Source organism: Mytilus galloprovincialis, chromosome 10, assembly GCF_965363235.1.
Source record: "Mytilus galloprovincialis chromosome 10, xbMytGall1.hap1.1, whole genome shotgun sequence".
In the NCBI taxonomy this organism is placed as follows: Eukaryota; Metazoa; Mollusca; class Bivalvia; order Mytilida; family Mytilidae; genus Mytilus; species Mytilus galloprovincialis.
In genome coordinates this window covers 82166993-82191942 of record NC_134847.1, presented here as the reverse complement: position 1 = coordinate 82191942, position 24950 = coordinate 82166993, and the positions used below count along the sequence as shown (strand labels likewise).

General features: G+C 30.7%; 1 protein-coding gene and 1 long non-coding RNA gene across 2 annotated transcripts; both read right to left on the bottom strand.

Moving 5' to 3' along the window:
• Nucleotides 1-768: 768 nt before the first annotated feature.
• LOC143048578 (adhesion G-protein coupled receptor D1-like) lies at nucleotides 769-17194 on the bottom strand. The gene is made up of 13 exons (XM_076222331.1): nucleotides 17082-17194; nucleotides 16507-16610; nucleotides 16035-16137; nucleotides 14378-14528; nucleotides 13461-13530; nucleotides 11958-12024; nucleotides 11159-11244; nucleotides 10471-10597; nucleotides 9423-9464; nucleotides 8068-8142; nucleotides 7041-7074; nucleotides 6787-6807; nucleotides 769-1539 (listed from the first exon to the last, which is right to left on the bottom strand). Exons 1-13 carry the CDS (start codon nucleotides 17163-17165, stop codon nucleotides 1421-1423), a joined length of 1083 nt encoding a protein of 360 aa, XP_076078446.1. The 5' UTR covers nucleotides 17166-17194; the 3' UTR covers nucleotides 769-1420.
• A 2672-nt stretch (nucleotides 17195-19866) lies between these two features.
• On the bottom strand, nucleotides 19867-22076 carry LOC143049383 (uncharacterized). The gene is made up of 3 exons (XR_012970210.1): nucleotides 22003-22076; nucleotides 21250-21364; nucleotides 19867-19924 (listed from the first exon to the last, which is right to left on the bottom strand). It is a non-coding gene; the product is annotated as an uncharacterized LOC143049383 (long non-coding RNA).
• Between the last annotated feature and the right edge of the window lie 2874 nt (nucleotides 22077-24950).

The following is a 24950-nucleotide window of genomic DNA, read 5'->3' as shown; positions in this document are numbered from 1 at the left end:
ATAAGTTATTAGTGTGGATTATCTTCTTCGTTCTTTATTTTGGTCTGTTAAATTGTTTTAATCGAGCGTCACTGAATTATTTGTTTGGAGACGAAACGCACGTCTGACGTACAATATTAAGAGCCTGGTGGTCAAATATTGGAACTGTAATGAAAATGTGCACAAAATGCAAACAATGCAAAATGGTATCACGTTTAGATTAAAATAGGCGCCAAAGCCTAACTACTAAAAAACACTAGTTTGTTACAAGTTTTTGAATACAAAGAAATAAATGTAGGTAGGATATTTTGTGTGTGTTTGTGTGTAATATTAAGCAGATAATAAACTCATAAAAAGGTACTGGAATATTTCACAGAACTATGTTTTACTTATCTATGTGACAATGTGCAGTACCTTTAGTGTTGTATCGTATCTATAAATAAATATACTCATTTATTTATGGTCATTGTTATATTGATATAATAGTTCGTTTCTGTTTGTGTTACATTTTAGTGTTGTGTTTCTGTTGTGTCGTAGTTCTTCTCTTATAATTGATGTGTTTCCCTCAGGTTTAATTTGAAACCCGTATTTTGTTTTCTTATTCGATTTATGAGTTTCGAACAGCGGTATACTACTGTTGCCTTTATTTATAGACCATTATAATCTCATTCGACGGTATAAAATCAGATTGCAAGTGGCTATATTAGTACATTTTGTGTTTGTAGTTTCAAGGAGTAAACAGTGGCTTTGCGGACATGATCGGCTTGAAATAAAAGAGTAATCAACGAAGGCCAAACGTTTTTATTCTAAACACATTTTAACTGTTGCACAACTTTGTCTCGCCTTGTTTATGCTAAGAATCAATGTTTTATATGGTGCCTGTGAATGTATTAGATAAAGGAGACATCGGTATTACTAAAGATAGCATCCAGACGACACAAAAAAATATAACAACACATACAAAAAGTAATCTACATTCAATGTCATGTTAACATACAAATCAGAAAATATCACTAAGTCTATAAAATGTGTTATTGAAATAAATAAATGGTACACACCATGCAATAATGAAAATATTAATGATACATATAATGGTATAACAAAGTATTATAACAACAACATTAAATTTGTAAATACTGTAAACCAACTTATTTCTGCAAATACTTTTTTACAAGTGCAACCCTCTTTAAAGGACTTAGCGGAGATTTATTTTCACAATTTATGTATCGTCTGTGTATAATTGAGGATCAAAATTTTACATGTACAAGACGATTTAAGTACGTTTTATTTTCTACTCGCCAAAATAGTAAAATACAAATAAAAGTTTGTTTACAATATATTATCTAGAATCAGTTCCATACTACGTTTGTCAAACTTGTCTCTGACTTTGCTTACAGAAAGGTTATAAATTTGATTGACAGTTATAACTATGACGACAGGTTTAGGCTTTTGCTTCTTCGTAAGCTTGCGATTCATTTAGTTTAAGGAAAGCTCTTGATTCAAAATTCTTTGGCGTCTCCTTCTTCATATCCTTTAAGATTGCAGAACCAGTGTTGCTATCTGTAATTAAAAAAAAAGATTTGATTTCGAGAATGGTACAATTTCAAGTGAAGGGAACATAATGTCTTGTTCCGGTACTGAAGGAGCAACATTCTATGTCGCGTCATTTCATCTTAAATTATAATTGATTAAATTAATTTCATTAAAAGTATTTAGACAAATAATTCAAATGACCATTGTTTATAAACAGGAAACTATCTTTTTCGAAAATCAAACATCAGAATACAAATTATCTCTTATATCAACAAGACGAAAATTGCTTGTCTGTAAATCATATACACAATAAAAGAGGGACGAAAGATACCAGAAGGACAGTCAATCTTATAGATCAAAAATTAACTGACAACGTCATGGCTAAAAATAAAAAGACAAACAGACAAATAATAGTACAGAAGATACAACATAGAAAACTAAACACTTAGCAACAATAATCCCACCAAAAAACTTGGGGTGATCTCATATGATTTGGAATGGTAAGAAGGTCCTACTCCACATGTGACACCCGTCGTGTAGCTTATATTATTACAAATCCTGTAAATAGTCTAATTCGGTGGAACACATTCGTGAAAAAGGAATAGGTTATATTAGTAAAACCGTAAAACAAAACGTGCAATTATTGAAGAAATATACATTTTAGTTGGCTACAAAGCATTCAAATTATTTCGCTTTTATATAAATATGTTAAAAACAAAAGTTCAAAGACTATGACTGATGTTAATTATAGAATACCGTTATTATAATATTGATTGCATTTAAAAGCAAATCCATGCAGGGTTTACATCAGTTGATCTATTGGCATTTATATATAATTTAACAAATAACATTAAATTTTACAAATCTATAAGTAGATCAATGTCTACATGAAAAGACACAATATTTGATATTGATGTAATTGTTTTACGTACAATACCGATAATCATACTTTATGGCGTATGCATAGCTTTGGAAAATAGCAGTAAAACCAATCTGAGAGACTATCTCAAATGACAATATATTTTGTTCTAAATGATCTCGATAATAAGTAGAAGACTTAATTCTAAGTACAACAATATTGATATTTTTTGGACATGGCATATTGTCCTCAGAAACTCGGACATCATTATTGCTATTCAAAAAGCTTATAAAACAAATATAAAAGGAAAGAAGGTTTATACTATGTTTTTAACACAATCAATAAAAACCCGTACAAAAGTTTTTTTTCTTTTAAAAAGATAAACAAGGATTTTATAACAAGGATAACAGCGATTAACAAATACTTTACAGTATAAAAAGCAACACTGATTACTGACACACCCCTCCCTCTTTCAATAAGAAAAGGAAAAAAACACGAAATATGGAAAAAAAAGAATATTCTAAAACAAGGTCAACATGTCTGCACTGCTTCATAAATACATTTTTGTTGGTTACTGCTGCTCAAATACAACAAAAAACCCTAATATGTTTCATAAAAATTCCATCAACAAAATTATTTCGGTGGTATTTATAAGACATTTAAGTAGTTTAAATTATCAGCCCTTTGTAAGAGAGAACAGTGTTTTCTGTAATAGTTCCATTATCGCGCCTTTACTCCTTTCCATAACAAAGTAAATAACATTCCCGAGTATTAACATGTCCGTATTCAGTTTTAAAGTGTTTATTATTATCGAGAAGCAGTACATTCACAGAATAAAAGTCCAAGACCTTTAAAAGTTTTCAAAAATCCATATGTCAGTAGTAAATCATGTACAAAAAGCTTACATGTATGTAGTAATTATGACATATTGAGTAAGATTAATTTGGCTTTTAGTTTTATAAGACTTTGGCAAACTTTGAACATTTTGAACGAGTTTGAAAATAAACAACGTGCACAACATAAAAAGAGATGTGAAAAAAACCCCCAGAAAACAAAGAATCATGTGTCTGTCTAAAAATGTTATATTAAGATTAATGTTTTAGAAAATCAAATACAAAAACTAAAAAATGTAATAACGTTTTTTATTTTGGCCTTTTAACCTGAATTTATCCTAGAGTTTCCGAATTTTTTAGTAGCCGAATCGCGTGTCTGACGTTTAAAAAAAAAAAGCCTGGTGTTTTTGCAATATTATAATAGTTTATTTATTTCTTGTCCAAGAATGAAGCAAGAAGTACGGATTGACGATAACATATTTTAACATGAGTTTTAGAAGGAAAAAAATCGTATGTATAAACCCGTTTGTTAAATGTAATATTAGTGTATTTTCGTTTCATATTTTTTATTTACTATTTTGTTGTATAAATGTAAATTTAAAAAGTGTTAAATTTTAAATTATACTAGTTTTCACTCTGAATAAGTAATGATTTTGCAAGTCACCTTAAATACATTGCGCATTAGAATGTTAAATACACAAGTTAATCGCTGATTCATAAAAGTAATGGTTTATTTGGGTTGTGGAAGGAAAGCATACGTTTGAAATAAACAGAAACATATAAAGCAGACGGTATAATGATTATCATATAAACTGCTTGTCTTTACATACATCTACAAAGAACTTTGCTTCCTCGATTGAGTCATCATTGTTTTTTCTTGAGTATAATATACTTATCATGGGAAACATTTGTATTAAAAATGAGGGACGAAAGATACCATAAGGACAGTCTCATTCATGAATTGAAAATAAACGAACAACGTCATAGCTAAAAATAAAAAAGATAAACGGACAAACAAAAGTACACATGACACAACATAAAAAACTAGAGAATAAACAAAACCCTCCCAAAAACTAAGTTTCATATAGGACTTGAACTTCATCAAAAGCTACCTCGAGCAGAAACTTTATCCTGAAGCGCAATAGACGGACGAACGAAAGGAAACACAGACCAGAAAACACAATTCACATAGATGGAGCATATCAATTTTATGTATTGCATTAGGGACATCAAATCGTAGCACTTGTAGTGCAATTCAGGCCTTCGCTAATATATATATCGAGAAAAAGTTTTTTTGTGAATATTCAACAACTACCCTAATTGTTATTTCAGTAACAAGAAATGTGCGCTTAGTCCAAATAACTGACATTTTGAAAGTATTTGAGAAATAATAAAATATTATGTGGCAAAGCACAAATTAAAACCATTATAAATAAATATGTGCAGTGGCTGCCTAAGAGGGGACCCTATATTGTCGCGCTTCAGTGATTCCCTATATAAGAATTCAGAATTTTTTTCTCAAAAGGGGGCCCGGGCCCCCTGCCCCCCTATATCCGGCTATGATGTGTAAAATAAAGCTATTACACATTAAAGCTGTAGCTTAAAAACTGTATGAGAGTAACAGACTCTTTATAAAGCTAGTTCCAAAAAGTAAGTGTATCAAAATACCTAACATTTAAAGAAATTTTAATACAAAATATCAAAACCCTGTAGACAAACACACCTCTATTATAAATAATAAGCTTTGGCTCAAAAACTGAAGGAGGAGATAGCTTAACGTATATCTATATATCCGGATGATAACAGACAGACGGACAGATATAACTGAATTAACACGCTTGCTGGAAATTATGTCAAGTGGAGGGAGAGGCAATATAAATGTGAAATAGAATTAAGAGGGCATAGTTTACCTTTCATTGAACAAATCGGAAATACAAGTGCACTCCATGATTCGGTATATGTTAAACATGAAATTATTGTCACTTGCATGGAACTCATGACAAAGCAAAATAAATTGTTGAAATTGCGAAAAAATATACACATGATTTTTCACGTATTATATAGGGTGTAGGAGGGGTCCTCATCCCGAAATCCCGATGTCTCGAATTTAAATTAATGTAAACCCCGGCATCTCGAAATTCGAAAATTATTTTCCCGGATCCCGAAAGGGTCACTCCCGAAATCCCCAGCTTAAGAACCCCCGATCCCGGAGTCTCGATAAAAGTCATAACCCCCACATACTTCATAAGTCTGTATGCCATGATCTTATCCAACTTGTATTTATGCAAGTAAAATGTCTTGAAAGTAATTTCGTTGTAGCATGTTTTATTTGAAAATCCAAACAGAAGGTGAATAAATTGAGTGCTACATTTGTGCATATATTTTTGATTACAACTTGTTAAAAGAGTGCTCTGACACAGTTATAAGAAAAATGTACTAATATATAAATAGGCTGTTAATATACAATTTACAGTATATAACTTACGTGTAATGTACTAGTACTTAATTTCAGTATCAACAGCTTTAACATGGAAAAATATCTTTTAATTACAAATCGAACTTAGGAATTACTACTGAACTGCGTATGCATAATTTTGTTTCTTAAACATTCACACAAATGGTGAACGAAATGTGTATCATATATTTATCTTTTTTTTGTAAATGGTGTAATTGTTGTTCGGTGTGAGCCAAGGCTCCGTGTTGAAGGCCGTACTCTAACCTATAATGGTTTACTTTTTAAATTGTTATTTGGATGGAAATTTGTCTCATTGACACTCACACCACATCTTCCTATCTCTAAAAACAAAATTTCCAAGTGCAAAATATATAAGCTTTAAAGAAAAGATTTAATTCAGAATTACAGAAAGAGTTTGAATGCATTAATAACTTATTATAACATTTATTTGTAAGTCTTCGATGAATATTTGACAATAATAATGAATGAAAATTAATTCCCCATAGTTCAAGGGACAGAACTCTGTATTTGTCTGAACAGTGGTGGAGTATTTTGATAATTTTGGGTTGGATAACATGTTAACATATTTTATTTTAGAGAGTGACATGTCTTGCCTGAATACGACGTTAAAGCTATCCGTACGTGATATTCTGATAATTATTGGATCCCGGAATAAGCTCGTACGCGTGACGTTCCCTTTGACGTATTATATTGACTTGTCAATTTTTTAGACATGAACGCCAACGTAGACCACCATGATATTTTATGATATAAAAGATACAGGAGAGTACGTTTGATGATCTAAAAATAAGTTTCTACATGGACGAGTAGATTCTGCAGTTCATTCCAAAGACATGATGGATTTCAACTGCAAAGTTTGAAAATTCTTGAAAAAGAGGGGCCAGAAACGGCCCTTATCATACCTTGTCCTTATGAAAATTTAACTGTCTCGAATGGATAAATATCGTATTACACTCGATGCAGTGGTAGAATCTATATGAATCGATTTCAAATGATTCAAAAGTATGATGCTGTGATACTCAATATTACAGTTAAACTCTTAAGTTTGCTGGCTTTCATGATACTAATTCTAAGCGGGTAGCACAAATAAAAAATGCAATACTCACTATCAACTAAAGGAGTACAAACTGCATGGAGAAAAGAAATATAGATATGCTATAATGTTATTAGAACATACAATGAAACTTATTTGTTTGTTTTAAAAATAATATTTCGAAACCAGAGTTAATAAAATCCATTCATAAGTGATAAGAATTCAAATAATTGTATTAAAATGTCTTATCATTGAAGGAAAGTATTTGTATTCAGCGTATATAATATGGAATAATGAAAAAAAGAAAATATTGAACTATTGACCTACCTTTTGAATCAAATTTGACATTTGTACCAGAAGACTACAAATAGACATATTATTCAATAAACGTATTATAATCATAACACATACCGAAGGTACAATACAAAATCATAAGACGAAGAAAGCCCGCTGAACATTATGTGATTAAATAAAAGCGAAAAATTGATTAGGTACATTCTGTCTACAAACCCTTCGTAAAACTATTAGGAAGGAGGAGCCTAAACTGCACAAAAATATTCCAAACTTGGAACCAATCGAGTGTCTTACAAATTAGGCAATTGGTTACAAACGAGAAACGAATAATGACTAAAATCAAACAACACTCAACAAAGATTTCAAGGTAAACCAGAAATAGATCAACACGAATCCCTAAAATAACCAACCTTGGGGGATCGCCGTTGCTTTAGAGTAAGCCAATACTACTACAGATGAGGAACCCACCGTGTTGCTAAAGACATATTCGTTATCCAATGTAACTAACCTATTCAACAAAGAGTATAATATTTAGATGTTCCTGACATCTACCAGAAATTTATATATTTTGATTGAAATGTAATGATTTTTTTCAATGAGTTAATAATCTATTTTGACCATTTTTTCATTTATTTTCACCTTTTCATTAGACGAATTCTCAAACTGATAAATTGAGATTTATTTAGATAATTGCACTTAAATAAAAAATAAAAAAACTTGCAACAGGCTATAGCTAATTTTATCCCATGTTAGGTTATCGGTATTTGTGTAGGTTCATTAGAATGTTATGATTAATTTGGCATTTGATGTAGTGAACCAAAAGGTTTGTCTAAGAAAATTTGTTGTTCTGCTATTGATAAGACAAGTTCATACTACAACATGCAGTTTATAATTGAACACATAATTTAAATATTATTCTCATAAGTCAAATAAAAAACACAATGAAGTCGAGTAAAGTAATCTTTGCAACACTAATACTGTTTTATGCAATAATTATATTTCTTCATTTAGAATAATTGACATTTGTATAATAAAAATCGAAAGTAAAGTTAAATCAAACCTTTGGTTTGCTTCTTAAGTTTGACATAGACTTTGCTCTGCGCCTGTGCATTGTTTTTCTAAATCCTTCTTGTACCTAGAATAGGAGTAATATTTTTCAATTATAATGAGTATAACTTTACATTTGTTGTAATTCCGGAAAAGAAATATATACGGTCTACTAATGCTAAATAAAACCCCTTGACAATTTGATACTTATAAATTATTTTTATCATACTAATCAGATTTCTAATAGCGAATGTAATTTATTTTTTTATGTTTAAACCCTCTTCCAGTAATCTTCAATATGTCATGGCGACAAGTTTTATTGATAGGAGAAGCAGGAGTACTTCGGAACATATCACAGACCAATGTTAAAGTAAAGTCAAAATTGAAAAATGCCTTTCTACTTTATGCATAATGTTTTCTAAATACAATATTGTTTTTAAAGTACAAATAAAAGTGCATTTTCATACACTTCATTGCAGCTTGTAAATTCGTGACCTTAATATTCAACGAAGTTAATAGAAAACGACAGACGATTCACAAATGCTATTATAATAAGGAGTTGTTCCAGGTCAACTAGTATTTTTGTCCATTTGATGAGTTAAGCCTTTTTCAACTGATTTTTATAGTTCGATCTTATGTTTTACTGGGTTGGGATCCTGCCAACATGTTTAACCCCGCCACATTATTTATGTATGTAGGTGTCCCAAGTCAGAAGCCTGTAATTCAGTGATTATCGTTTGTTTATGTGTTTTTCGTTCATTTGTTTATATAAAAAAGGCCGTTAGCTTTCTCGTTTGAATTGTTTTACATTGTCCTATCGGGGCCTTGTATAGCTGACTATGCGGTATGGGCTTTGCTTATTGTTGAAGGCCGTATGGTGACCTATAGTTGTTTATATCTGTGTCATTTTGGTCTGTTGTGGACAGTTGTCTCATTGGAAATCATACCACATTTCTTTTTTATATTGTGGTATGAGTCCTAATGAGACATCTTTCCACCAAAGTTCAAATGATGTGGACATTCGTGATCATATGTTTAAATTGTTATTATATTTTGTAAACACATTGCAAATAGAATGGTATTATATTTTGCATTTACATTACACCATCATATAATTGTACATATGATGTATCAGATATTGTCTAATACTCAATTGAAGACTTTCATATTTGTAACTGGTATTCATTCCTTGTCATATATTTTGTTCAATAAAGTTTCGTCAATTCAACATACCAGAATACTTTTTTCACAATTTGAAAACAACGGTAAGTATTCATTATAAGGGCAGTATCTATATTATTTGCTTTTATAATCTAATCTAATAAATCCTAAACCATTTTACAATACATCATATAATACTTCACATACCTTTTTACTTAAAACTGTATGGAAAATAAATATAAATACTCCCTGAAAAAGAGTATAAGACAATGAGTTAAAAATGACCAACTCATTGCTTACTGTTTAAAATGTTGTTCTAAATTAAGAATCATGATGATTAGAAAATCACTTATTATAAGATTGTGTTCGTAGATGTGGTAATAAGTTTTGGATGCTTTCTATGGACGACCACAAATGAAGAGACTTACGTTCAGCATGTTTCAACACCAAATACAAACAATTATTGATTTGCATAAAATACACCTAACTCTACCTCAGTTTGATTCCTTCATAAAATTATAAACAAATAAGATTAATAGCTCTACAAAATTGACTGAGTATACTATCCAGTTAGTAGTTTCAAAAATATTTTACTTTATATGAACTATGTTCTGGAAGAAAACATATTCCCGTAATTTCTGTATAGTTTGAATTGACGGTTGATGCTTTATACCGAAACTTTGCAATGTGTGGAGTCAAGTTTTATCAACGTCTAAAAAGAAAATAGCTATGCGGAATCTCTACGTCCACTCCATTTTAAACATGATCACTAACTTAAGTACTTCACGTTGTTGGAGCTAGTGTGTAAAAGGTCATACATTGTTTCGAAATATATACCAGTTTCTATCTGTCCAATGAAGCACTCTTTAATTGGCTATTCGTGAAACAGTTGTTGGCTTCGCAAACAAAAAGCTTTGCTATTGTTTATTAAAGCAAGTCAATAGTACTTAATATCACCTTATGATTCATATATCGGGTGTCCTATGTAAAGCAGGATCTGCTTACCCTTCCGGAGCACCTGAGATCACCCCAGCTGCTGGTTGGGTTCGTGAATCTAAGTCTTAGTTTTCTAAGTTGTGACTTGTTTACTGCAGTTTGTTTGTCTGTCTTTCCATTTATTTGTTTGCCATGGCTTTGTCAGTTTATCTATGAGTCGATCTATAAGTTTTACTGTCCCTCTAGTATCTCTCGCCCTTCTTTTATGAATGATTCGACTGATACGTGTTATATTTTCTAAGGTTTAATATATATGTACCTGACAGGAGGTAGTTATACCAAATAGATATTGGAAGATGATGGTATCTTCATTAAATGCCAGGATTCCAAATAACCACGATAGCCCTAACACTGGTAATAGTGTCACCATACATTTGATACCATATCTAAGAAAAAAAAAATATATTTTAACTTATTGATTGAAGAAATAAGTATTCGATTAACTTAAGTATTGATTTCTTTCATCAAATACACTAACACGTGTTCATCAAATAATAGAATACATATCGACAGTTAGAGAGTTGTACAAAAATAAACCATATACATTTTCATTAAACCTGAATGAAGATTTAGATTAACGACACTGATATACTACTGCTGCCTTTATACATTGATCTGACCACAATAATTAGTCCAAAATATAAACAGGCCGATATGTTGTCTTCAAAGTAAAAATTTTAATTATTGAAATATTCTTATCATGACTGGTCGTGAATTTATATAACAAACATTATTAAAGATGGCAATCATCCCTTATTATAATGATGTACTAAAAAACAATAATATAACGGGAAAAATATTAATGACAAAACTGCCGATATTGTTTTGGTCAAACACAAGACGCTGCGGTGTCCAATAAGTTTTGTAAGAGTACCATTTATGTATCTTCTTATGTTGAGTTACAGAATTTATTGCTTCTAACTCACTTGCATAAGAAAAATACAAACCTGGCCTTTTTCTTCAATGTTTCATTCTGAATACCCTTTGTAGAATACATAGCTCGTAAAACGATTATAATACTTCCTATATTCATCTACAAAGATTAATAAAGATATGATTTATAAATAAGACTTATATCATTTATAACAATTACACATATCATTCGTCTTACACCAAGCTTCAACATATGGAATATAATATGAGTTTGTTTTTGATCGGCTCATATGATGTTACTTTCCTTGATATTAGCTAGAAAATAAAAAAAAAATGTTTGCGAAGCTGCTATTTATGTGATTATCTGTCTTTATTATTTACTAAATATCAAGGTATGGTAGCACACTACTTTTTGCTTTCATTGATATGACAAAATTTTCTATGGTCGGGTTGTTGTCTCTTTGACACATTCCACATTTCTCAATTTTATTCAATATATATAATTAGGAAGAAATACTCTGATACAAAAATGTTTGGCTTTTCTGTTATGGGCTGGTAATCTACAAAAACTCCTGACCAAATGGGAATCGATATCTTTATATAATTAAATCTGCAAAAATCGAATTCTTATATTTTTTAAATCGACAAATGACGAACGGATTTTTATATTAAAAAAAAATATAGCTTTGGGTCTTTGAATTGATATATTATAAGTTGTACAAGAACTAAAAGAGATATTCATTAAAATAAAAACAAAAAAGGATGGTCTCGCTAACTTGTGTGTTTGTTTTCTTTTTTTCTTGTAGTGTTCTTCTTATGATATTTTAAGTATAGGGTAATGTGTTCAAACTATTGTTAATTGTTAAAAATTACCAGTATAATTAGTAAAGCAGGTCCGACAAAAGACATAAATACAAAATTACTCGTATTAAGCCAGCAACTGAAAAAAAGCCAAATCTTAACAATATAAATTGACATGTCTTCTCTTGACAGGTAGTCTTGTTTAAAGAATAAATGAAAGTGTTACTTGTTTATGCATGTTTATTTTTATCGATACAATGTATAATCATTTGAATTATTGCATTTAGTTTGTAATGACTTCTTGTTGGATTTTAATTTTCTTTTTTCCATTGAACTTCTATTGATGATTGATATTTGACCAACAATTAACCCAAAAGAATAGCTGAATTCATCAAGGGGTAACTTTTTTTCTGGTAACGTGGCAACCTCAGTTTCGGAGAATGTAAGAAATGCATGGTATAAATCATATCAATAAATTAGCACTGGCTGTACTGAGCTGATATCGTCAACATTTGAGACAGTCAAAATAAATATGGCTAGTCTACACCTTATTATAAGTACGCAAAAAACTTTATTTATTTATATGAGTAGATTAACAATGAGATGCAAAACATTCTAAATGTCATTCAAATTTATTACAGACACTGCCTCCGTTGTTGTCACACTTAGAAAACTAATGACAGAAGTCAAGAGAAACTCATATTTCATGAAAGAACAAATAACTTTTGAGGTAAAGTTCTCTCCTATTTACACATTCAATTAATCAATTCTGAACCGTGATGCTATCAGAGCGCAGCAACCTCATGTTTTATGTAGCATCTGGAACAAATTGTAAACAGAGTATGGGTTAGAAAATAATATCAAATTGACAATTGCATTTCAATCCGTCAAGGAAATTGTTACAAGAATTTTTGGTGAAACAATTTTTTTTGCCTTATTTATTGTTTTCTTACATGTATTTATGCCATATTATAATATAATAGTGTTTAAAGTTTGAGTTCAACAAAACTGCATCAAGTGAACTGTAAATTAGGTTAAGATCAGTAATGTTTCGATGATTTAAATGCAAAGTACAACATATATATTCTTGTAATCTGGAATTTATGATTAGCCAAAAGCAAGCAAAAAATGATAATATAATTTATTACATTGGTTGCAATGAATTACATTGATTTCCCAGTTAGATAAAAACCGATAATTTCACATGTGAAATAAACGTGGTTATTTCACTCTCTGACGTCATACAACAATAGACGTTGTCAAGACGTCGATAACGTCGAAACAAAACATGCGTAGGAAAAACATATAGTTCCTTACATTTTCTACATTAATTTCATTAAATAAGCAATTTGACAATGTAATAAAAAGTATAACTAATCGCCGTATTTGAATATCAAAAATAGGACAACTTGTGACCGAACACCGCTATGGATTTAATTCGTGCTGCGCACTCGTTTAATCCATGCGTCGTTCGGTCACGCGTTGTCTTATTTTTTGATATTCAAATACGGCGATTAGTTATACTATAAAACTCTCCCTCAAGATTGTGATTTTTATATTCCAAGCAATACATACTATTTGTCGGAATGATATCCTTTAAGTCTGGTTATTCCAAGAGTTATTCCTACGATCAATAAAGGAACAACTGAAAAAACAATTGAATGCGTTTGTAACATTGCAACAAAAATATATGCATAAAAAAATGTAATGTCAAACGAAATATAAGTACGAATAGTCATATTTACTCCTTGAATAACGATATTTCATTTTCATTTGAATTAAGGACCAAAAGGTTTCAAATCGTAGTTGGTGAGTGAAATCATTGTTTTGAGCAGCTTTCGAGAATTTATTTTAAGAAATAATTCATTCTTTCTATACAGTTGAGAACTATACTGAAGATGTGTGTTATACTCTTGGTACCTTTGATAACTATTCCATATTCATAGAGCAATTTCAAGAAAATATGAACGACACCAAAGACAAAAGCATGAAATTGAAAAGTTAACATAAAACTTACATTTGAATTTTGATACATGAATTTTGCAAAAGAAAATTTCAATTGGTAACTATTCATGAAAATATTGCAAATTAAAATGAGACAACTCTCCATAATAGCAGTTGATGCGCACATGTAGCTTCAACATGAGTACAATATATCTGTGCACTCTTAAAATATCGGCGAAACACTGTTGGAGAAGTTAAACACTTTTAGAAATATTGCTGAAATATGACTGATTGCAAAGTCTGGAATTCACCATCAATTCTATAAAATCAGTTGGACAATTTCACCATATATGCAATCTCCCTGTTGAGTTGTAAAGATTTCAGTTAAAATCAGTGAGGAGATGATAATGATTATACAAATTTGGTAACAAATTTTAACCGAGTATAGAACACCATTCTATAAGCCGATTTTGGATATCGTCCTACATAAAAGATGGGTTTATTTAATTACATATACAGGAGTAATTTCACTAGTCTATTCAACTTACCCCAAGCCACAGCTATATATATTGGAAGTCTTGATTTTGTCTTGAATACATATAAGACAGATCTAGCTACTGATATTCCATTACATAACATAAGGAAGAATACAACCAAAAACACGTAGTGTAGAACACCTGTTATTATAACACATGCAATCTGAAAAATATAGTTTTTAATGAAAACAGATCCCAAAGATGATCTCCAGTGGAAACCTACTGAATAAATAGGCATAATTGCAATTGTTTGCACCCTTCCTAAGTTAGAAATTTGATATTCAGTAGATGTTGTTTGTTGATGTGGTTTTAAACACGTAAGCGTTTCTCGTTTTTTTCTCTCACTATAGATGAATAAATGCAACAGAAGTAATTCGCAATTCGTAATTATTGAATTTAAAATTTATTGAGAAAAAAACAAATCCGGATAACAAACTAAAACCTAGGGAACACATCAAATATAAAAGGATAACTATATAAGATCGTTGTTGTCCAATTTAAATGTTATTACGCTTTTAATTAAGTTTTTGGGACCCTTCAAAGCTTGCTTTGTGGTGTGAGCCAAAGCTACATGTTGAAGACCGTACTTTGACCTGTAATGATTTATTTTATAAATTCTGACTTGGATGGAGAGTTGTCTCATTGGCACTCATACCATATCTTCTAATATCTGGGACAATATTCCTAATGCGCCTTGAAATGAGGAACACAAAATTCACGTGTAAACAAAAAAATCTGTGTGTAGGGATATTTGACACATTTCCATAATAAAAAAATGACTGTGCTGAACCATTTGTATTAATTTAGAAAGTAGGGGAACACAGAATAAATGTGTAAAAACTATGAACCTATTAAATGTGTTTAAAGTAATAAATTTTCAAAGCACTTATTGTGTTAAAAATGGGATTTTTTTACCATGAGGAGCCACATCGCAAAAAGATACTCGGGGTTATCTAATTTACGGAAAAATGAATCACACTTCGTACCTCGAAAATTTAACCACATATGTAAAAATGACTTAGCTTCGAAACAAGACATCATACATATACAAGTTTACGATATGGGCTGAGCAACAGAAGAAAACGTTACTTTTACCGCCTATGGAGATACAATTACACATATTGCCCCATCTACATAATAATATGTATGTTGTAATTCTATAAGATGAGTCTGCATATATATTCTCCAATTGCAAACATGATGCACTACAGGTTCAAGTTTTATCTTAGACAAACATGAACAATACGTATACTGATAGCTATATAGTCTCGATAGATCCGTAAAAGTGGTGACAATATATGCTTGTATTCAATGTCTTGATACGATTACATTGTTCAGTTCTAATATGAAACATATCAATGATTTTACAAATCGTGACTCCTTGATTTCACATAACGTATGAAAAAGATCCTTTGAACAAAATTTTCCAAACTCTTTGTTAACATGTTTATATATTTTGTAGGTTGTCTCTATTTCATTATCAATTGCGTCAACGTGTATTACTTTGTGGTTTTATATTTCTATTCTTGATTACTGCTTCAACATAGAAGGTTCATATCTATTTTCTTGGAGATAGATATTTTTGTCATTTTATTATTACTAACTGTTGGTGAAAAATTTACGAGGTGTTTCAAACTGACCTAGTAATCTGACATGGCACAATACTCACATCATTTTCCGTTTCCTCTGTAGCACTTAAGAAGACTGAATATCCAATTATTAAAGCAATGCACATGTGCATTAAACTCACAGCCCATTCGTGTTTGACGAATCTGTAAAAGATAATAATTGAATTCAACAAACACAATATAAGAATTTGAAAAAAATGTGTTGGTCAACTCATCATCGATACCCGGATTAAAAATTAAAATTTATAAATAGATAGGTTCATTGATCTTCACAGAAGAGAAAGAGAATATTAGATCGAACATGAGGTCTTTCACAATAGACAATAGTCTGAATTGTAGGATAACTCGAAACATTAGAGGATAGACAGCCATTTAAGAATTGATCTGGTAGATCGCAGCACGTTTTTTTTATATTGTAACTGATGGCACTACCCTATGCATATGTAAATATTTTTTTGCTCTCGTATTGTGCTGACAAATATATACCTTGTAAAGGTCATGCAGACATCTTACCTCCAAAATACAGCGTAAATAATAAGAGTAAGAAAACATCCAAGTATTGATAGTCCACAACCAACAAACGTAATTATTTCTAAGGCTTTCTTGTTAGCATCTGACTGAAAAATAGAATAAAAATAAAAATACAATTTAGATATTACTTCACTTGATATCTAGAAAATTATCAATTAATAGGTTATATCTAAGGGTTAGACAATAGATTTGTTTAATCTGCTATCGTCTACCATGTATTTCATAAGAAGATTTTAATTGGAAAAGGAAGATAGATGTCTCTTATCGGAGTATGATCTACATCAGTGTTTCTCCTGGTCTACTTAACAAAAGAGTTAATATGATGCAAATCTGATATGTTTCATACATATACTCTTTTTATTTAGAAACATGTTCTATATGATTACATTCTTTCCACAATACTGAAAGTTCTTTGCACTTTTGATAATGTTTAAACAAGGTACAATTTTAACAAAAGAACGTATAGGACTAGATGTTGACAATTTTGGTTTAACGAGATAATAAACTGCAATTCGATTTTTTTTACATTTCGGATCTGTTTTTAATTTTGAACTTACAATTTCAACATCACTAGGGCTCATCAATATGGCAAAATTAGTTAAATGATTGCATGTGCATGTAGACACTTTGGAATCTGTCATTTTCAAATAACATCCATCATAAGTCCAACTTTTAGCTCTAAAAAAATGATTAAATACCATGAAAAGTCAGATAATTGTGAGGATTAAGCTTTGAAATTAGTCATGATTTAGTATAAAATACAAAGAAAGTATCCTTAATTAGCACATCTTTCTCAAATAACTGAAACGATAAAAGTCTTAACAACATATTTCTAATTTCTGGTTTGGCTGCTAAGCAACTGTATAATAAAAAAGACATGACTCTGGATCTTGTGCTTTCACTTCACACCTGTTTCAAGATATGTTATCCCAGTGGTATTTACAGATGGTCAAACGGTTTTGTTTCAATATTTTTAAATTGAAACTAGTACGATACCCTTTAGGTGTTTAAACATACGCGTTTAATGGGGTTTTGCTTTGACACAGTTGCCATCATATCAAAATTCAATATTGCGATCATACCTAACTTCCTTACCATCATACTGCAACACAATTAATCCTCTACTCGAATTATTCATTAGTTATACTTTCCATATAAAGATTAGTACATACCTGAGGTTCCAATATCCACAAGATATCTTTGGATCTATGAATTTAACCTGTAGTTCAGAGAACAATACTTTCAACAAGAAAAAAATAAAGAATGTGTGTTAATAGAGCTAATATAGGACTATTAAATGGTTGGAAACAACATTTTTTGTTGTTTGTTTTGTAATTGTTTTACTCAAACCTTCATATCAGTCAGACCTGATGTAGTCATTCAACGTACATATTTGCCATACACATGACCATGTATACCTATTTCGGTATCGTTCGTGCGCTTAAGTTTGATGCCGCTGCTGATAGCCTTAGAAGCGAGTGAATTATACGCTAATTTACTGCAGTATTTCAAGTACTTGGACTATTCAAATGATAAATAACTGTTGTAAAATTGTTAAGAAAATGATGACTAAGACTTTCTTTTTATAATCGCTTCAAATAGTTGGTTTCAGACGAATTCAACTGATCCATTTAAGCCTTGTCTGCTTTTTGATTTAATGCATTTAATTATTTTATGCATAACGATTCTCGTATAAATTATTTCGAGCGTGCCTTAGGCAGTGTTTTCAGAACCACATGTTGTGCATTCTCCAATTCAATTGTATTTGTTTGTATATTTCACTGAAAATAGTACTCTGCAGTCAGATTATATAAATTTGCATAAGCTCCAAATAATTTATGTATTCCCTATTACGAGTTACTGAGAATATTTTTTACTTGAATGTTTAAAGCTCAACGCATACCTTTTTATTTTGTTCAAATATAATTGATATATTGTCTGCTAAGTAGTGGATAGGCTGGTCAAATGAAACGGACATCACATCAGAGCCCACTGATCTAAAAATAAACGTGTTTATTATCAATAATAAGCTGACCAATACACCTCCAACTAGCCTCGGAACCGGACAAAGGTGTTGAGGTGGCTGTTCAGAATAAATTAAAATGGAAATAATTCAATTAAATTGATGGCTAGTAAACCATGTAGTTCCGATTATAAGAAAAAAGTAAAATCACAAAAATGGTGAACTCCGAGGAAAATTCAATCGGGAAATCCCTAATCAAATGACATAACACATCAAACGAAATAACAACAACTGTCATATTCCTTACTTGGTACAGGCATTTTCAAAATCGTATATTAAACCTGGTTTTAAAGCGCTAACTTCACACTGGTATGACAGTCGCATCAAAATTCCGTTATATTTACAACCATGCGTGACAAAACAGACATAATAGATAAAATAGTCAAATTATGGGTACAGCTGGCATTACTGTGTTAAAAACACATTCATATGAGATATTAAAAAGTATCCCTTGACATTTTAAGCATTTACAAAATCAATGGATTCATGATGCTGTACCTAATATACAAAATATACACGAATGCGACAGTTCAAAATGATTTCACAAGTTTACAAGCCATTTTAAGTTTTCATAGTGATTTCCTAGCTTCAAACAATTGATCGCTTGTTTAAAAGACGAAAACGATCAAATTAAAATCTTTGATATTTTCAGAATAATACTAATGATATACCATACAGTTTTATGTATCGTAAATTACACTAACATGTGTAAAAATTCTCTCTAAAATGCTACAAACTTTCCACTACTGAAATGAGTGTTAAAATATACCAAAAACGACTATAATACCTACCTATTTTCCGTTGTTGGCAGAATACCTGACAATGTTTTGTACATTGCTGCTGTGTAAAACTTATCTGAAAGAATGTAAGGTAAATAATTATAAACTAATTTACAGAAAAGATCATACAAATGACTAATACAGAAAAATCATTATTTACGTTTAAACAATGTGACCATAAGGTATTGTATGATTGAGGTCTAAAATCATAGTTTTCATTGAAATAAGAAAATCAATCTTCTGGGAGCAACTTGACCATGTGAACGTAACAAAAAAAGTCTCATGATTTGACACTTCATGTTTGATTTTCAAAATAAAATTCTCTTGACGATGTATATTTTAACATGAAATTTTAAAAAGATTAGTTTTTTAATGGAATGGAAATATAAATGCAATGTTTTTACTGTTGAAATAATTCTAAAAGCAGTATTAAAACAGTCGAATCAATATTCATTCAACAGCGAGTAAGACAAGCCGGATCACAAATTCCAGTGAAATATACCTTTTAGAGCAGGTTGGTATGCAAGGAACAATTTCGATCTTGAATGCACATCTTGCGGGAAAGATAGGTTCTTCTTTAGTGGTGAAATTTCTATGACTGAAGGAATCAACATTTTATTTATATCAAATGAATACAGTAACGGACTGTACAAAATAAATATGAATTTACATATGTGTAATTAAGATAGTAAAATAATATATTTAGATAAGAATCCTTTCTGGGTTTTATCAGTTTATTATATGTTTTAGAATAGAATCATATTCAAAACAGTGTGGTCCTGGCCATTGGTTGACGATCTAAATTATCCGATTGACTGGGACAGATAAGGTGAACGTTTGTCTGTAACGACCATTGCTCACTTCTTACTTATTAACTGTGGGGTCACCAAAGGTTCTTAACGCCTTTAATAATAAAATAATTCGAAAAATTAGTCAGGAATAACCTTTATGTTTTGATTTATATTATTGATATAAATCAACACATCATATTATTCCGGATTCGTTTTTCGAATTGCTTTATTTAGGTGTTGAGAACCTTTTGTGACCCTACAGATTCAGTGTCTTTAACAAGTACATGGTGAGCAGGAATTGTTACCGACAAACGTTCATCTAATCTGTCCCAGTCAATTGGATAATTTAGGTCGTCAATCAATGGCCAGGACCACACGGTTTTAAATATGATACTATTGTTTCTTCGTTGTTGAATGTACTGTAGTAAAGTGTGACAGTATTCATTAAAATCTCAGGGTGTTCAAAAGATTTGTTTAATTTATAACATTATAACTTCAAAATTTTGAACTTGGGGTGTCAAATAATTCTTCGTCATTAAATAAATCAGCGCAACTCCTTATTTTCAACTCATATGCCTTTGTCTGTATTCTTACACTTGCAATTTCTACATAGAAATTGTAAAGTACAATTATATGAAATGGTAACTGTTAACTACTGTATAAAAGACCCGCAGAAAACGACTGTAGTTGAAGTCTTTACGATATTCTATTTCCTAGACAAATACTCAAATACTTGTATTCACATAAACCAGTACTTGACTTGTATTTCTGAGTTCATCTTTTCTGTAATGTAAAATTTGTTCTTCTTGTCATTTTTTTAAAATTGTTATTTTTTCGTTAAATGTTGTTTCTATTTTAGTACGTTCAGTAAGTTTTCTTTTGAATTACAACTACAAGGATACATATCGGCTTAATTAAAGTAAGTAATTACAACAGCTACAGTTTCCTGTACACCCCTTATGTAATAACATGTATCCCTGTTTTAACTCATCAAAGATATCAGGCTTATAATTTTGTTACACTAGACGCACATTTTGTCTACACAAGACAAACTTGAGTCGCAATACCGGTGAAGTTGTGCAATATAAGACCGAGGCATCTATACCATACTCGAGTGTTTAACTAAGCTTACCTAAATTTTTTCTGTTGATGATTTTTGTTTCATTTGATGATAAATTCTTTTGAACGAGACTACCAAGACTTTCTACTATTCGCATAATGCTTGATGCACCTTTGTCAGAATCGTCCTGTAATAAGTTATGATCAGTTATTGTATGCTATTGTACAGGACATATACAAAGATATACAATTAATACAAATTAATTTTTATAAGCTGATGACAAATAATAATAACTGTAAAGAAAGAAAATATGGCTTTGGAAATAGATGAAAACAGTTGTAAATGCTGGTGAAAATTTTTCACCTAACCTGCTACATACATTCCGATATTAGAATAATGCAATAGCGGGTTCTTCACAAGGAAAATGACAAACCCACAATACATTTTTCAACAAACGCAATAACAATGATTTTTCCATATGAACAGCCAAGCATAATCTGAAATCTTAATTTATTTCAATGGTTGTTGAAAATGTTCAATTGTTTGATACGGATGTAAAAATAGGATCTAATTTTGCGCGTTACCTGTTACAGATGCTTTTATAAGACCGAATTGGAAGAGAAAAATATAGGGGATGTCCAATTTGCTTTAATACGCATTTATTAAAAATAACCAAATCAAGATTACCATACGTCGCTCAATTGCCAATATTAGAATGATAAAAAAATCTGATATTTTCCGCCGCTAATTAAAAGAAAACAAGAACTGTTTTGACATGCCCTTTGTGGTTTAATACATTAGTTTATATATTTAGTACACACTTACATACGTGTTCACTTCGTTCCAACTATGGTTGTTTCCTGTATTCAACACAGAATTCAAAATATCTGCAAATTTCTGAAATAACATTTCAATTTAAACAAATGCATAATATGTAAATTTTTATTAAGGTTGGTTTTATGCAAATACCTCACATTGGCATAATATTGTCAATCTTTAATCGTACTTGATGAACCTGCATTGTTTCAGAAATATAAAGTCTGATAAGTCATGTATTAACTCTCATATTGTGTGAAGTTTTTTTTTATTCACCATTGCACATGGAGACAAGATCTCTTTACATGTACACAGTGATAATATCTAAATTATACAATATATCTGCTTTCATCTCAATTTTACTTATATTTATGATTTAAGGCTAGGGCATATGTCTACGAGATAGCAGCCTTTCATTACAGAAAAAATACATCAGGCTACACATTTAAAGACCAAGCAACATCTTCAGCTTGCTCCAAATGTGTAAAGGCTAATTCAGCAAATTATGAATATAAAACTAAAATTAATTTATGTAAGAATGTTTAATATTTTAAACACATATGTCTCAATTAAATGTAATTTTGATATAGTTGTGTACAGTATATACCTCTGAATTTACAGATGCATTCTTTGATTTTCCTAATTGGATAATAGAAGACAGGATAGACGTAGTCTGTTTTAAATCTCCTGATTTGAGAGGTTTGTCATTGTGATCCCCAGTGATATTATTTACCGTATCCAGTATATCAGATATTGCAGTTGTAGCCTGCTCAGGATTTGTAATGATTTCAAGTTGTTTCAGCTACAATATAGAAGACAAATAAACAAAAAATCATTAACGTTTAAGTACTAGTAGAACAAAGGTTTATCACATTTATTCTGAACAATTTTGTACTTTGAATCAAACAACTTTTTACACAGAGCAATTCATGTTAAAGTGCACAAGCTGACGGCGGATATTAGTGAATTGTTATTTACTGTACGGGTATAAGAATATACAGTTTTTGTTATCATTGTCTCCTTGCTTCGGAAGTACATTTATCCAGTGGAGAAGTTATACAGTGGAAATGCATTGGAAATGAGAAGAATTGAAAACAATGTTGCCGGACATATAATATGACGATAATTTCGTTTTTGTTTCTTATATTTTCCATTGATATGTGAAGTTATTGTTCAAATTTGCGCACAATATACAAACAAAATGATTATAAGTTTATTTAGTCGTTTTGACTGCCCTTCCTTTATTCTGTACTTACATAATTCATAAAAGTTAAACATCGAATATAGAGAAAAATAAAGAAAGTTACAAAAGTTGTGGTAAATACAAACTTTCAAATCGAAAAGTCTTTTTCGTGTTGCTAATACCTCGCGACTATTACAAATCAAATAATGATAACGGGCAGTTTTAAGGCTGGTATTCTTGTTCTTATCTCGTACATACCTTTTCTGTTGTTTTATGAAGTATCTCATTTACACAGTTAATATATACTGGCGTTCCCCAAATACCATGGCTGTCGCATTGTCGAGAAGCATTACCTACAAGTAAACACATTCAAGTGCTAACAAACCGTCATAATATAAAAAGTTTAATTATCAATAACAGTATTACAGTTTGGTCTATAATTTCATTCATTGTACATGCATATGCCTAATCGACATAGTAATCTAACTCCCACTATCGAAGGGAGGATGTAATGAAAAAATATTTGTTTGAACGATGATTGCAAAATACCTCAATCTCCTGAGTGAATATGTTCCAGACCATATGAGTATTTGGACAGTACGCGTACGGTCCGGACCGTATGCGTAGACTCGTACGGTCCGACCATATGCGTAAGGTATACTTGTACGGTCCAGTACGAACTGACCATACATGTTATTTGATCATATGGGTTAAATCAAGACAAGCGTTTATCACAATCTTTTTTTTTAGTTTTACAAATTGTTATTGATAATTTATTACAATTAGAAAGATAAAATGAACCAACGAACAATTGAAATTAAGTATTTGTTTAATTGCATATCTGATTCCTATTTTGGTACTCTCGTCCAAGGTGACACAATTCAAGTAACGTAATATTTTTCACATTTTCATGTATACTGTTATGCATGTTCCTTTGCATTTGTATGTTTTGGTAAAGTTGCTAAATATTCTAAAACAAATGTCCTCCCACATTATGTTTACTTCGGATATCTTCTATTTCAGTGATCATAGTTCAATTCATGTACTACTGATCGACAAGAGATTAACAGATTTAATTAACATGAAGTTTAAACAAAAGTTCAAATATAAAGTTTTTGTTTCAATTACAATTAAACTTTTTTATATTAATTTGATATTTAAGTTATGTTGATCTACTATATGCATTTGTATCTAATCAACTTTACCAACTTTTTAATATTAGTCAGACCGTACGCGTACGGTCCGACCGTATGAGTATTTTGAAAAAGTACGCATAGCATACGGTCCAGATACTCATACGGTGTGGAACAAATATATATAACTACCCTGTTCGTCCCATACACTAATTTTTATATAAGTTGAATGAATAGGTTTTTCGCCACACATTTCTTCAGTACCACTCAACATAATCACTTCGTATTTGGCCAGTTGCTTGAAGGTGGTGACTTGTAACGTAGGTTTTTGTATCAATCTGTTTTACATCTATAGCTACTACTTGTTTGATGACAATTTTATGTTTTAAATATGTTGAATGAACTCAATATTTCCGTCATACTTTTTGCCATTACTACTGAGAATGGATATTTATCTAGCATGAATGTCGACATTTATAACTAGAAACGTCAAAGCACTATAATTTTAATTTATCAGAATGACTACATTATGTTAATAGGCAATTCGAATCGCATATAAGGTATGCAAAGTTATTTTTCTTTTTCTAATCATTATCATCATTATCATTGATATTATCATGATAATAAAATCTACCGTTTAC